The 16,056-nt window shown below is 36.1% G+C and overlaps 1 protein-coding gene across 3 annotated transcripts in view; it reads right to left on the reverse strand.

The window, feature by feature from the left end:
• Window positions 1-620: 620 nt before the first annotated feature.
• The window catches only part of PTPRG (protein tyrosine phosphatase receptor type G), a 689,740-nt gene continuing 674,304 nt past the window's right edge, over window positions 621-16,056 (reverse strand). For all 3 annotated transcript variants that reach the window (XM_078076474.1, XM_078076466.1, XM_078076463.1), the window contains 2 exons: window positions 5,757-5,892; window positions 621-5,207 (listed from right to left, as the gene is read on the reverse strand). In XM_078076474.1, coding sequence (XP_077932600.1) covers window positions 5,061-5,207; window positions 5,757-5,892 — 283 coding nt within the window. In that variant the 3' untranslated portion in view covers window positions 621-5,060. The remainder of the gene's footprint in view (window positions 5,208-5,756; window positions 5,893-16,056) is intronic.

Genomic DNA, 16,056 nt, shown 5'->3' on the forward strand with positions numbered 1-16,056 from the left:
TTAGATTAATATTGTTTCTTAAATTCCCAGTTACTTAGGGAGAATGAAATGTAAGCTCTTCATCCCTGTGGGAAAGAAAAATTGGGTCCCTAGTAGTAAGAATTGAGCTCCTGATGTGAGCCTACTGAAAGTTCAAAGAGAATGGTGGGCCCAAGCTGCCAAGTTTGAGACCTGTGTACCCCTCCCTGTTTGGAAATGTCAAAATTGCTTATAAGTAGAAGCAATTGTAGTGATCCTACATACATCTCATAGATTCTCCAATAGTCTTAGCAGGATACATCCTTCATCCAACATAGTAAATAATTAAGAGGGAGAAGTTGCTATAAATCTAGTTGATAGACTGGAGAAAATAGTAATTATGCTTATAACTTAGCAGGTTCATAATGTGAATAAGGTTTGATTCCAAATGTAGGTAAAACTTGGTCATTCTTCATTCTTTAAAGATGGAAGAACTCAGAAAAGACATTTCTTTTTGGTTTGCTGCCTATGTAAAGATGCTCTTAACATTTATTTTACTACCATGAAAACTAAGACAAAGGGTTGGCAGGTGATCTGTTAAGGGAGACAAGTAACTTAATTTTATTGGACATATTTTCATAGAAATGCTCAGCACTAATGAATACATCAAAAACCATACTTTATTTTATGTATTGCAATACAATTTACATATTAAATAACACTATAATAGAATGATTTGATATAGTTTTAAACAGAAGAAAAAAGGGAAAAATTTCAGGTTACAAAACCCCTCCCCCCCGAACTAAAAAAAAAAAAAAAACAACCACTTTTTCCAAATGGGTCAATGCAACGAATGTATTCAGTGACTAATTATGTCTAATTCCTATTGCACAAATGGTCAATGGAATTAAAGAAAACCCAATTTTCACAATCACTGCATCAAAGAAATAACACATGTTGGATCTTTCGGAATGCAAAGATGGTTTTTGCTACTTCAATACACAGAAAGTTGAATTCACATATCCACCACAAAAAAACCCACAAAAAACCAAAAAACAAAAAACCAAACAAATAAACAAACAAAAAAAACCAAACCAAAACAAAAAAACTATGACGGAGTTGAAACTAGAAAAAAATTAGCTTTATATGAAAATATAAAATTCTATGATTATATACCATAGATACAAAGTTCCCAGAAGATGCTTATCCAAGCAACAAAATATTTACAGTTTTAATGATTTTAGCTATTTCAAAATGAAGTGAAAGAAACATGAATTAACATGAAGGCTGAGGTTTTTTTTTCTTTTTTCTTTTTTAGAAACAATGGCTGCTTGCTAGTTTCAAATGTCCTAACAAAAAAGGAGTCACTACCCCAAATGTTGGAGAGTTGCAACATTTTATAAAATCGGCTGTCTCCTTTTCTGGAGATGTTTATTTCTTAAAACTCAAGATATTTTTCTTGAAAGTAATTATCCTCTGTAGAAAATGCTTCCCTTTGCAAATATTTAACAAAAATACTAAAAACAGTTTAACAGCTAAGACAAAGTAGAGGCCAAATACTATTACAATTCCTTCCTATTTGTAGCATGCCTTCTTTCTAGAGATAAGTGAAGCCAATATTGCATGTTAATTGCAACTAAGGGAAAGCGCAAAGGGGTAAGTGAAATTATAGCTGTTAAAAAAAAAAAAAGCAGGCATTTTCCCTTCATATAAAAATTCACTGGCACCATTTGAACATAAAATTTAGAACGTAAGAGTTGAAAATGCATTTTCCAGTATAACTGCTAAATTCTTAAGACAAACTACATTTTGATTATTACTTCTTAAATTGTGATGAGTTTGGGTTTATTTTTTGCTTAGAATTAGTAATATGTATCTTTGGTAAATTGGTATCTATATTTTAATTTTTAAATATAGTATATATGTATTTAAGAAAAAATTCATAACAAGGCAGTTGTGCTGTGTCATTATAAAATAATTAAGGTTATTTGTTGATTTCGGTATGTCACTCTGGGCTAAAATTTACAACAGCCAAACCTTGAACACCATAACCTTCTCTGACCATGCTGGACTCTTCAACTTGAAATAGACTCTAAAAGCTCCAAGGCATAAACATTTAGGAAAGCCAATTCAATTAATCTTATTCTTGAAATTCAGAAGTAACTTTTTTTAACACACACACATATATAAAAGATGATGTGGCTTTTGGATGCAAGAGTTCTCCTGATGGCAATATGGGTCTTCTCTGATGCCCAGCATGGCCACTTGGTCTCATCACTGCAACTCAGTATTGTACGAAGTGTGCATTTTGTTCACCTAGAGTTAAATTCATACACCCAATAAGCTTATTTTATAAGATAGCACATGTTAGTCTGCAATAGCTATTTCCTTTCCCCCTGAGTGCAAGTGGTAATAACCTTGTTGTGTAGTTCAGCAGTGTGTTTATGTTTCAAAGAAAACACTGTCTTTGAAACTCTCTGCCTCTGGAAAGATGCAAGAATACTAACATCGATAACAAATGAAGAATAATATTTAGGATACACTCTCTGGGGAAAGTGAGGAACTGCTGAATAGAACTGTCCTCACTGAAGTGTGTTTGGACCACTTTGGCAAGATGGGCAAATAGCAATTGCTCAGATTTCAGTGTGTCAGGATTTGTAGACTGGTTCAAGCCCACTATGGACACATACTTTCTCAGGGAACTTCAAACCACCCTTTTAAAGGTTTCTGTTTACCAGCTATATTTCTTTTATTATGACTATGATACCTGTGTAAGAAATGGTCACAGAACTGTGTTGGAACTTAAGCCTTCCCAGGACTTGAGCCCGCTATAAATAGCACAGAAGGAAAGACTTGCTGTTTTCTAACCAATGTTAACTCGTAAGAGAAAAAATTACCAAGGGACCATGAGCCCCAACTTGAACATGACTTCTGAAAGTCCAGTATGTGCCAACTACTAAAAAGAGTTCACGCCTATCAATATATAAATGAAGTGTAATCTGCTTAATTGACTGAAATGATCTAGCTCTTGCCATGATCTGCAATCTTGCCCTTCCTGATTCCTCTCAGCCTCTGGCAGTGGTGGTGGTCCTATGTTCAGCTTTCTTCCTCAGGTGTTCGGTAGAGCTTCCTGGTATTACCTGTGATGGGAGCAGCGGGGCTGCAAAGGTGTTGCTTTCCTCTAGCACATACCATTTAGCACACTGCTCACTTGTACACCTTTTCTTAAGCCTCACCTACATGGTTCGTGAACAGTGGACTGTTTTCCATGTTGCAGAGTTTCTGTGATGAAAACATGAGATTAACCCTGGCAAGGTACATAGTTCATGAAAACTCCATCAACCTGGCCTCTGCATTGGAACTCCCAAACTTGGGCCTGTAGCCTCTGCTTTGCAGCTTTGGTTCCATAGCACTACTCTGACAAACTTCATAGACAGCCAACTGAAGGTCAATAGAACCTCAGCACTGATTATCATTAATGTTATAGAGCCTACCCAGATAGTATGATAGTAGCCAGTATGGATTTTTTTTTGTCGAAGTTTATTGACATAAAAATTAACCAAAACCCTTTTCTCCGTGACAGGCCCAGTTCTGGTGATGATTTCACTTCTAACAGAAGTTATTCCTCAAATGCAAATGCGCAATAGAACAGATCTCAGTAGTAGGTTATTTTTCTAACTGAACTGAAATTTCTTATTAATGCTCCTAATTTCCCAATTATGTAGTTACTGCAGGGTAAATATGGTTCCCGAGGCTAGATCAAATAACTTCCTTGGGTTCTGTGTAATGATTATCAGCCTCTTTGAGTGAAGTGTGTCTGTTCTGGGGGCTCCACAACACAAGAGCACACAAAGCCATCTCCTTTTAAAATCTACTTGAGAATGTTCATCTCCCCTTCTGTTTAAGATTCTGATTTCCTCTCTCTGAATCAGACTTATCCATGTGTGGGAATCTACACAAGACTGGGGAATCTATCCCAAGACTTTAGCTAATACAGTATTTTCACTTTTATCCTAAGTAGAAGAATGTATGTATTTATGGGGTTTATCAGGAAAATTTGGCAAAAAAGGAAAGAAAAGAATGTTAACTCTATAGGTAGTTTTTATTAGATAGCTATATGAGTAATAATAGGGATATTTTAGAGGACTAATTTCAAAATTACACACCTGCAGAAATTTTCATTATTCTATCTGCCATGAGGTGTGATATTAGAAACCAAAAAGCATGAATGGAGAGTTACTAAAGGGATAGGTGAGATGTGTAAAATATTGCCATATCTCTATTGTAAAAGATAGCCCTCATTGTAGGGTGTAGCTATTTCAGAGGGTCAAGATGGAAATAACACACACCGTCCACATAGCTACTGTGAAAATTGTAATACAGAGATATCCTTTATTTTGACACAGTTGGGCATTTTTTTAGGCTATGAATATAACTTTAACTAATAAGTGATGTTCACATAAAGCTCTTAAAGCCTTCTAATTTCTTAATGGATACCTTCACCATCATAAATGGAACTGTTTCAAGGCCATGAGGTTGATAGACTGTCTTAGTAGCTCCCAGGAACCTGCTACTCCTTAAAAGAAAACAATGCCCATTCACTCCATTAAAATACAGAAGGCAGACAGCATGGAGCAGTGCCTGAAAAAAATAGGAGAGGACTGAGGAAAAGCTCAGCATTGCCTGCTAGGAGGATGCAACTGCTCTAGCAATAATAATAATAATAATAATAATAATAATAATAATAAACCAAGATCCACTGTCATAACAAAGACTTTCACTGTACTGAACTAAAAAGTAGCATGTATGTTGTCATGGAATGTCACATCAGGGCTTGCTTTAGTATTAGATTATAGGCAGTAACACTGATCATATAGTGCAAACTAGGGAAAACTGCGTTTCACTGTGTGAAATGAACAGAGGTGCAAATGCTCAGTAGGATACCATTAAGACATAAAATGGCAAAAAATAAATATCAAAACTTTTATCAGTGTAAAAAAGTAACTGGGTTATTGTATAACCTAGAGTCTGGCAAAAAAGGCCTCAAAAAAGTTCTCAGTCTTCAGAAGTTTTACAAATTAAGTGCCCTTTCAGGATTCCAATCACACTAGAGATTCCATGCTCTCGGCAGGGTCTGATTCATCTGCAATGAGAACAGCACCATTTTTGTCCACTGTCATGGGACCATTTCCATTTTCTTTAGTGCTGACCAAGCTGAGCATTGCTTTATAGACAAACTGGTATTGTTCCTGAAAAACAAGAGGAAGTCCAATTGAGACAAAGAACAGCTGAGTCATTTCATCTAAGGTAGCAAGACCAATTAAAAATGTAATTGTAAAAAACGAGAATGTACATTTATGCTAAGAAACTTCAAAAAGGTGACTTGGAGCCTTTATAATCAAGACTTATGCATTCTGCATGTCACCTGGATTGTTGTTAGTTTGGAACTAATTCTGTTGACAGTGAATTAAGATCATAGAATATCTGTATGTTGTAACTGGAGAATATCATACTCTAGAAAACCGAGTTTCTCCACGTCATCACTACTGCTGTTCTGAGGCAGATAATTCTTTGTTGTAGAGATCTGTCTGATGCATTGTTTAGCAGCATCTCTGGGTAGGTTCCAATGAGTACTTTCCTCCATCCCCAGTTGTGACAACCAAAAAGTCTCTAGATATTGCCGAACATACCCTGAGGGGCAAAACCATCCCCAGGTGACAACCAGTGTTCTAATTCAAGTGTGAGCCGGAGTTTCAGCTGATAACAGAACAGCTTTCACAAAGAAACAAAGTACTTACAATGTCTGTGAATACTCCAGGCCTCATAAGATTAATCATTTTTGCAACCTGGAAAACATCCACAGCATTTTCATTCTCCAGTTGCTGGGACAGGGTGGTAAGGGCACACAACATTCCTGCTGAAACTGCTCCATACCTTGGAGAGGAGAAAAAAAAGATGCTATTTCAGATTTTCTAAGGAATTGAATTTTTGGAATGAAATGAATGTCATGTATTTGCATAGAAGCTAAGTAGACTGCACTGACGACTCTTCTTGAAGTGAATGAAATGCTCGCGGGGGGTAAATGCAGAGGCTATAGCATAAAGGTGACATTTGTTCATGAATGTGAAATCTCCCAAGCTGGCTTATCAGATGCTCAGCTTTATATCCCAGATGAAATGAGAGGCTCAACATTAGACTGGGGATGGCCATAGGAGACATAATGTTGGGGACGAGGTGGGGGACATAACAGGAAAAAGAATATGAGGAACCCAACTACAGGGTCCTGGACAAGTAGAGGCGGTGAAAGGATCTGAAAAAAAAAAAAAAAAAAAAAAAAAATTTTTTTTTTTAACCGTCCCAAACAGCTAAATTGAACTTCCAGAATGTGACTTGAAATGGAACTATATGGCTCAAAGCGCAGTCCGAAAATTTTCAAAATGAATTTCATATGAGGTAATTATTTTTGGCACTGAAGTGTAACTTAGAGTACCTTCGATAAAAGTCTTGGAAAAATATGGCACACTCTACACACACACACACACACACACACACACACACACACGCACACGCACTTAGAAGGGTAGACTTCCTCATCAGGCTAGATTGGCAACCCTATTTTTTCCAGGAACCTGTGGTGGTGTATCAGTGATAAGAAAACAGGATTCAATGAATTGTTCAAGGTGGTGATGCTGGTAGAAATGAACCTAGAGCTTTATACCCTGTGCTCACTATTCTGTTAAAAACTATTAAATGTGCAGTTTGAGCTGATTATTGTTATATAAAATTAAACCATTACAGATGTTGTACATCTTTAATACAAAAAGACCAGAGTCCCCAACATGAGAGGTAACCTATCTAGAGGTAAAACTTATTATACATTTGGGTCTAGCCACCCAGAGTTTGGTGTATCAGTACATTTCAGTCCAGCGCATGACTTCATGTGCTGTATGCATACTGCATGTACTCTGTTCCCTGTAGATGGGCATTTCCATTGTTTGTATCTTGTGCCCACTAGCAGACGTACCATGAGTAGGAGAATTAGGTCACAGGTATGCCCATCTTTAGTTTTAAAGATAGTGTGGTATTTCTCTCCTAGTGGTTGTTAACCTGTTTATACCTTTCCCAGCAGGAGAATATTTGCTTTTCCTCATCATTTTGTTTTTTTTAAAGATTTATTTATTTGAGAGAGAGACAGAGAGAAGGGTAGAGGGAGAAGCAGACTCCCCACCGAGCAGGAAGCCTGACGCGGGGCTCGATCCCAGGACCCCAAGATCATGACCTAAGCTGAAGGCAGACGCTTAATGGACTAAGCCACTCAGGTGCCCCTCTCCTCATCATTTTAAAGTTGACACGCTTTCTGCTAATTTGATGGGTGAAAAATTGTATCTAATGTCATTTTAATTTGCATTTTCTCTATTACCAGGGAGGTGGAGAATCTTCTGGGTTTATGGCCCATCTGTAGTTCCTCTTCTAAAGTTGTTTAATAATATACTTTGGCCATTTTTCTTAGCTTTGTCTCTTCTATTTGTAGGATAAGTTGTAAATATTTTTTCCAGTCTCTAGTTTCTCTTAACATTGTTTGTAGGCATTTTTGTTAAACTGAAGTATAGTTTACACATAATCAAATTGATCAGTCTTTTATTTTTGGCTTAATTGGAATCTTGAGAATGCTTTTTCTAACCCAGCATTTTAAAAACATTCTCCTACATTTTTCTATTTTTATTTTTTATTTCATTGTTTAATTCATCTGAGTCTTATTTTGATGTAATTAAAGGTCTGATTTTAGTTATTTTTCCCATGGATAACTACTTTTTTTAATTGGGTAGTCTCATCTTTTCTCATTGATTTGAGCTTCCTTTGTATCATATACTAAATCCTCATATATGCAGGCCTGTTTCTGAACTCTCTGGCCCTTCAATTTGTTTTTTGTATTTCCCCATATTTGCTTTAATTCCCATAAGGTTTTGATAAGTCTTGACATCTGAAAAAGCAAGTTTCTACAGTAGTCTTGGCTGTCTCTACATTCATTGTTTCATTTTTCTTTTGTGCTTCAAACATATTTTCATTTTCACTTGTATACTCATTTCCAAATATCTCTATCCCTCTATCCCTTCGCATCCTGTTTCATATTAATTTTGAAACTGGATTGTCAAAAAATACAAGTTTTGTTGCAATTTTGGTTAGCTTGTGCCGAGAATATATATATATAACGGAAAGTAACATCTTTTTGAGTTTTTCTGTTCATGAACGTGAGGTCTTTTCTCCCTTTGTTCGGGTCTTTTGTAGTTTTCAATTATATTTTGTAGTTTTCTTCATTGTCTTTGCCACTTTCATTTTAGGGTAATTTCTAGGTGTTTGAGTTTGTTACTCCTAAGAATGGCCTCTCTTTATGACATTTTGCTTGGTTTTAGTTGATATATAGGAAAGTTATTGATTTTCACATGGTGAACTTGTATCCAGCCACACAGTTAAGTTCCTAGTAATTGGTGGATTCTCTAGGAAGTTGGCTACATTTTATCTACCAATAATATCAGTTTTGTCTCTTTTCAACTTTTATATCTTTTATATCTTTTGCTTTTATTGCATTGGCTAGAACCCAATAGCTCTGCATTCTAACCGGTATTTGTAAGGAGGTATCATTTTTTCTTTAATGGTAAAGCTACTAAGTTTTTAGTATTAAATAAAAATGTTTGCTGTAGGCTTCCAATAAATAACATTTATCAAGTTCAAGAAGAGGCTTTTGACTTTCAGTTTGCTAAGAGTGTTTTTTTGGAGGGGGAGGGAGATCATGAGTGAGTGTGATTTTATTCTGCACTTTCCAACATCTATTGGCTTTTTTAGAAATTCCTTTGATAATGTCCTGCATTCACTTGAGAGAACAGTGGTAACATTTAACCACCTCTGTAAGCCTTAGGGCAGATCTTACTTTTTCATGATACAAAATTCTTTTAACCCAATACACTTGATTTTATTTGGTAGTATTTTACTTAGATTTTTACATCCATAATCAAATAAGTAAGATTGGCCTATACTTTTCCATTCTGGTGCTAGCCTTTTTTTTTTTTTTTTTTTTTAACCATGGTTACATTAAATTTCCTGTGTTACTGTTCAAGGATAGCCTGATGAGGACTTGGTGGACCTTAACAGTTTGGGAACTCACCTGTGTATTCAGTTCTTCAACGTTTATTAGTATAAAGAATTTCAAGTGTTTATTTCCTTCAAAATATTTCTATTTTTAACCTTTTATTTTTAGAAAACATCAAACATACACACAAGCACAGTCACCTTCACATAGCCATTACTCAGTTCCAGTTGTCATGGGCTCATGGCCAAACTTGTTTCACATCTACTTCCTCTCCCATATACTTTGAAGCATATCCCAAATATTTTATTCATTAGTATTTTTGTATAAGAATTAAAAGATAAAGATTTTTAAAAGTATGTAAACATTGTCACGCCTAAGCAAGTTATCAAATAGTTTTTATGTAATTACAGATCAATGGTAGATCTTTTCCTTCCCAATGTTATTTTATGCCTTCCCTTATTTTTTTCTTTACCATTTTTCAAAATTTTATGTTTTATGAGACTTTATTCACCCTTTTATTCAGTTCTTAGAAAATCTCAGCCATTGGGCGCCTGGGTGGCTCAGTCGTTAAGCGTCTGCCTTCGGCTCAGGTCATGATCCCAGGGTCCTGGGATCGCGTCCCACATCGGGTTCCCTGCTCGGCGGGAAGCCTGCTTCTCCCTCTCCCACTCCCCCTGCTTGTGTTCCTGCTCTCGCTATCTCTCTCTCTGTCAAGTAAATAAATAAAATCTTTAAAAAAAAAAAAATCTCAGCCATTATCTCTTCTTCTTAGTCTCTTTTCTCAACATGGATCACCTCTCAGACATATGTTAGAACTTATCTAGCTTCCGTAATGGAGTTTGATTTCACTTCTATCTGTTCTACCACTACTAGCCCATCTCGTTTTTCCCATTTCTTAGACTCTCATTTGTTTCTGCTTAATAATACATGTTTCTGATTAAGGTCATAGTCTTCTGTTAGATCTCAGGGCATATATTTTTAAATTCTCTTAATACTGCTCTAGTAACTGAATCACTTTTTTGTTGTTGTTGATTTGATGGCTTTCCTCACATTCTGAATTGTATGAGTATACCTTCTCATTTTAGCATAACTTTTTTTTTTTAGATAAAATCTAACCTTTGCTTTACTCTGTTCTAGTGAAACTGTTAAGACTCAGGACCCTTTTCCCCCCACTTTATCTTTTTCTTAGAGCTATCTATAGCCATTCAGAAAAGTCAGGTATTACATATTTTATTTTATTATATAGTGTGTAAGCTCTGTAGGATTACTCTGGCCTTTCCTTGGATTGCCTTTCCTAGATTTTTGCCACTCTCAAATAAGTACCTAAATTAAAAGAAAGTACTTACACAGTAAGATTTCAAACATGATGGAAACTAAGTCAAATTAGTCAAATATACAGATAATTTAAGTATCTTCTACATACCAAGCATTATAATGAAAGGATAAAGCCTGAAAAAATGAGGCCATTCTCAGAAGTTTAGCAATTAAGTAGGATTAAAGGATGTGTATCAAGTTTCATGGATTTGCACTTCAAACTACAAGGACTTGGTGAAAAAGTGATACAAGTAATTTATAACCTAGATAAAAGAAGAATAGTGTATAAATACATTGGCTTTGGTAGTTTTCCTTTTTCAAAGAGCCCATTGAGAGCAATGTTTATTTAGTGCCGTTAAGAAAGAGCCCCAAATGTATTTTTGTCTTGCCCATATCTCAAGGAAATAAAAGTACTTAAAGTACTTTTGTACTTTACTTACCTTATGTAAGTAATGTTTTTAAGTGTTCTATGTTCATTTTAAAACACATTGGGGTTCCTTGTTTTGTCAGTGTATATGCCCCTGCCCATTTAATGATACTTTTTACTGTTCCATATAGTTACAATTATCCTACCTTTGCTTTTAAGAAGTTTTAAAAATCCTAAGAATGAAATTTAGAGTTATAACCCTGTCACTATGAAGAAAGCAAAGCTTCCCTTAGAAATCAATATGGCAGGAAGGAAAACAGAGTTAAAGCTTGAGTACTCATCAAGCCAGGGGAATAAAGGCAACACAAAAGCCTTACACAGGACTTTAAGAAATTAAAACTTGGGACGTGAATGAGAAAATAAAGTCGGAAAAAATGTAGTCTGAAGAAATGAGTGAGATGAGTGAAAGAGTGTTTCCTGTGACAACCAGCGGGAGGCAGTGTTAAGCAGAATTCGATGATCAATCTGGATCTGACTGCAACCAGGGCCAGTTTCCTGGCATCACTCTGTGTAGTTGCGGAGAGTCCTGCACTTTGATGGGTCTCCTCAGAAGAGTCCTGCACTTAGTTTAATCCTGTATTGTTGCCATCTGTACATTATTTTTTCACTGAGGTATATAGCTGACATACAATATTAGTTTCAGGTATATAACCTAGTGATTTAACAAGTATACACGTTATGAAATATTCACCAAGATAAGTGTAGCGACCAAAGTTATTACAGTATTATTAACTATATTCCCTATGCTGTACTTTTCATCCCTGTGATTTACTTATAACTGGAAGTTTGTACCTACTAATCCCCTTCACTGGTTTTGCCCATCTCCCCACTGCCCTCTGACAACCACCAGTTTGCTCTGTGTATCGAGTCTATTCTGTTTTTGTTTTTTAGATTCCACACAGATGTAAAACTATGTGGTAGTTGTCTTTTTTTTTTTTTTTTGAAGATTTTATTTATTTATTTGACAGAGACACAGCGAGAGAGGGAACACAAACAGGGGGAGTGGGAGAGGGAGAAGCAGGCTTCCCGCCGAGCAGAGAGCCCGATGTGGGGCTCGATCCCATGACCCTGAGATCATGACCTGAGCTGAAGGCAGACGCTTAACAACTGAGCCACCCAGGTGCCCCTATGTGGTATACGTCTTCATAGGACTTATTTCACTTAGCCTAATACTCTCTAGTTCCACCCATGTTGTTTTAAATGGTGAGAGTTCCTTCTTTTTTATGGCTGAGTAATATCCCATTGTATGTATATACTACGTCTTCTTTATCCACTCATCTGTTTATGGACATTTAAGGTTTCTTCCATATTGTGGCTATTGTAAATAATGCTGCAATAAACCTAGGGGTGCGTGCATCTTTTTCAATCAGTGCTTTTGTTTTCTTCTGATACATACCCAGAAATGGAATTCCAGGATCACATGGTATTCCTATTTTTACTTTTCGGAGGAACCGCTGTATGGTTTTATACAGCGGCTTCACCAATTTATATTCTCACAAACAGTGCACAAGGGTTCCCTTTTCTTTACATCCTCGCCAACACTTGTTACTTCCCCTTTTTGTATTAGCCATTCTGACTGGTGCGAGGTGACATATCACTGTGATTTTGATTTGCTTCTCCCTGATGATTAGTGGTACTGAGCACCTTTTCATATGTCTGTTGGTCATCTTTGGATATTTTCTTTGGACAAAGGTCGATTCAGGTCCTCTGCCCACTTTTAATCAGGTTTTTTTTTTTTTTTAATTTTAAGTTTTATGAGTTCTTCATATATTTTGGATATTAGCTCCATATCAGATATATCATTTGCCAATGTCTTCTCCCATTCAGTAGGCTGCACTTTGTTTTGTTGGTTTCCTTGACTATGCAAAAGCTTTGTAGTTTGATGTTGTCTCAACTGTTTGCGCTTTTGTTTCCTTTGCCTGAGGAGACAGATCCAGAAAAATAATGCTAAGGCCTGATGTCCAAGAGATCACTGCTAGTGTTTTCTTTAATGGTTTCAGGTCTCACATTTAGGTCTTTAATCCATTTTGAGTTTATTTTTGTGTATGGTGTAAGAAAGTGGTCCCTTTTTTTTGGTTTTTTAATTTTTTGTTTTGCTTATAGCTATCTAGTTTTCCCAGTACCACTTACTGAAAAGACTCTTTTCCCCTTTGTATATTATTGCCTTCTTTGTTGTAGATTACTTGATCATATAAGCGTGGGTTTATTTCTGGGCTCTTTATTCTGCTCCATTGATCCAGGTGTCTGTTTTTGTGTGAGTACCACCATACTGTTTTGATTACTACAGCTTTGTAGTATAGTTTGAAATCAGGTACCTCCAGCTTTGTTCTTCTTTCTCAAAATTGCTTTTGCTGTTAGTGGTCTTTCATAGTTCCATGCAGATTTTAGGGTTATTTGTTCTAGTTCTGGTAAGAATTGCATTGAATCTATAGGTTATTTTGGGTAGTATGGACATTTTAATAATAACTGTTAAAATAAGAATGGTATATCTTTCCATTTGTGTCATCTTCAGTCTTTTTCATCAGCATCTTAAAGTTTTCAGAGTATAGGTCTTTCATCTTCTTGGTTAGGTTTATGCCTAGTTATTCTGTTCTTTTTGATGTAATTATAAATGGGATTGTGTTCTTGTTTTCGGCCACTTATTGTTGTATAGAAATGCAACAGATTTCTGTATGTTGATTTTGTATCCAGCAACTTTACTAAATTCATTCTATGTGTAGTACTATCTGCAAATAGTGACAGTTTTACCTCTTCCTTACCAATTTGTATGCCTTTTTATTATATTTTCTTGTCTGATTATTGTGGCTAAGACTGTAGGTACTTTGTTGAATAAAAATGGTGACAGTGAACATCCTTTTCTTGTTCCTAATCTTAGAGGAAAAGTTTTTAGCTTATCATCGAGTATAATATTAGCTGTGTTTGTCATATATGGCCTTTATTATATGTAGGTATGTTCCCTGTAAACTCCCTCTGTTGAGAGTTTTTATCATCAAGAGTAGACGTTGAATTTTGTCAAATGCTTTTTCTGAATCTATTGCTATAATCATAATTTTTATCCTTCATTTTGTTAATGTGGTATATCATGTGATTGATTTGTGGATATCAAACCATCCTTGCCATCCTCAGAATAAATCCCATCTGATCCTGGAGATCAGAACTGAATTTAGTTTGCTAATATTTTGTTAAAAGATTTTTGCATCTATGTTTGTCAGAGATATTGCCTGTAATTTTCTCTTTTTTTGTAGTATCTTTGGTTTTGGTATCAGGGTAATGGTGGCCCCTTAGAATAAATTCCTTCCTCTTCTGTTTTGTTTTTGGAATAGTTTGAGAAGGATAGGTATTAACTCTATTTTAAATGTTTGGTAGAGGGGCACCTAGGTGGCTCAGTCAGCTAAGTATCCAACTCTTGATTTCGGCTAAGGTCATGATCTCAGGGTCGTGGGATCAAGTTCATTGTTGGGCTTCATGCTCAGTGTGGAGTCTGCTTGTCCCTCTCCCTCTGCTCCTCCCCCCACTTGTTCTTTCTCTCTCTCTCTCACAAAGAAATAAAATCTTTAAAAATATGTTTGGTAGAGTTCTTCTGTGAAGCCATCTGGTCCTGGACTTTGTTAGGAGGTTTTCATTACAGATTCAATTTTGTTACTAGTAATTGGTTTGTTCAGATTTTCTACATCTACTTCAGCCTTGGAAGTTTTTTCTAAGAATTTTTCTAGGTCTTCTAGGTTTGTCTCATTTGCTAGCTTATATTTTTAATAGTAGTCTACTATAATCCTTTGTATTTCTTTGGTGTTGGTTATAACTTCTCTTTCATTTCTAATGTTATTTGAGTCTGCTTTCTTTCTTGAGGAGTCTGGTTAAAAGTTTCTCAGTCTTGCCTATCTTTTTTTTTTTTTTTTTAAGATTTTATTTATTTATTTGAGAGAGAGAGAATGAGAGAGAGCATATGAGAGGGGTTAGGGTCAGAGGGAGAAGCAGACTCTCCGCCAAGCAGGGAGCCCGATGCGGGACTCGATCCAGGGACTCCAGGATCATGACCTGAGCCGAAGGCAGTCGCTTAACCAACTGAGCCACCCAGGTGCCCAAGTCTTGCCTATCTTTTCAAAGAACCAGGTCTTTGTTTCATTGATCTTTTCTATAGTTTCTTAAGTCTCCATTTATTTCCACTCTGATCTTTATTATTTCCTTCCTTCTACTAAATTTTGGCTTTGTTCTTTTCCTAGTTCCTTTAGATTACTAAGGTTAGATTGAGATTTTTTTGTGTTTCTTGAGGTAGGCCTGTATTGCTATAAATTTTCTTTTTAAAACTGCTTTTGCTGCATCTCAAAAGTTTTTTTTTTTAAGATTTTATTTATTTATTTGAGAGGCAGAAAGAGAGAGAGAGAACACGAGCGGGGTGAGGGGCAGATGGAGAAGCAGACTCCCTGCTGAGCAGGGAGCCTGATGCAGGACTTGATCCCAGGACCCTGGGATCATGACCTGAGCAGAAGGCAGACGTTTAACTGATTGAGCCACCCAGGTGCCCCATCTCAAAAGATTTTGAACCTCAAAGATTTTGTGTTCCCATTTTAATTTCCTCCAGGTGTTTTTTGATTTCCTCTTTGATTTCTTAACTCATCCTCCATATGTTTGTATTTTTTCCATTTTTTTCCTTATAATTTAGTTTCATACTGTTGTGGTCAGAAAAAATGTTTGATGTGATTTCAGTCTTTTTAAACTTATGGAGACTTGTTTTATGCCTAATATGTGATCTATCCTGGAGAATATTCCATATGCATTGAAAAGAATGTGTATTCTGCTGTTCGAGATGGAATGTTCTGTATGTATCTGTTAAATCCATCTGGTCTAATGTGTTGTTCAAAGCCAATGTTCCTTTATAAATTTTCTGTCTGGATGACCTATTTTATTACTGTCAGTTTCCCCCTCTATGTCTGTTAATATTTTTATATATTTAGGTGCTCCTATGTTGGGTGCATAGATACTTATAATTGTATATCCTCTTGTTGGATTGATCCTTTTTATTTAAAATTTTATTTATTTGAGAGAAAGAGCAAGCACAAGCAGGGGTGGGGGCAGAGGGAGAAGCAGACTCCTCGCTGAGCAGGGAGCCTGATGCAGGGCTCCATCCCAGGACCCTGAGATCATGACCTGAAGGCAGACGCTTAACTGACTGAGCCACCCAGGCGCCCTGGATACTTTTATCATTATGGAAATGTCCTTGTCTCATTACATTCTTTGTTTTAAAGTCTATTTTGTCTGATATAAATACTGCTAC

The sequence above is a fragment of the Halichoerus grypus genome, chromosome 1 (genome assembly GCF_964656455.1).
Source record: "Halichoerus grypus chromosome 1, mHalGry1.hap1.1, whole genome shotgun sequence".
Classification (NCBI taxonomy): Eukaryota; Metazoa; Chordata; class Mammalia; order Carnivora; family Phocidae; genus Halichoerus; species Halichoerus grypus.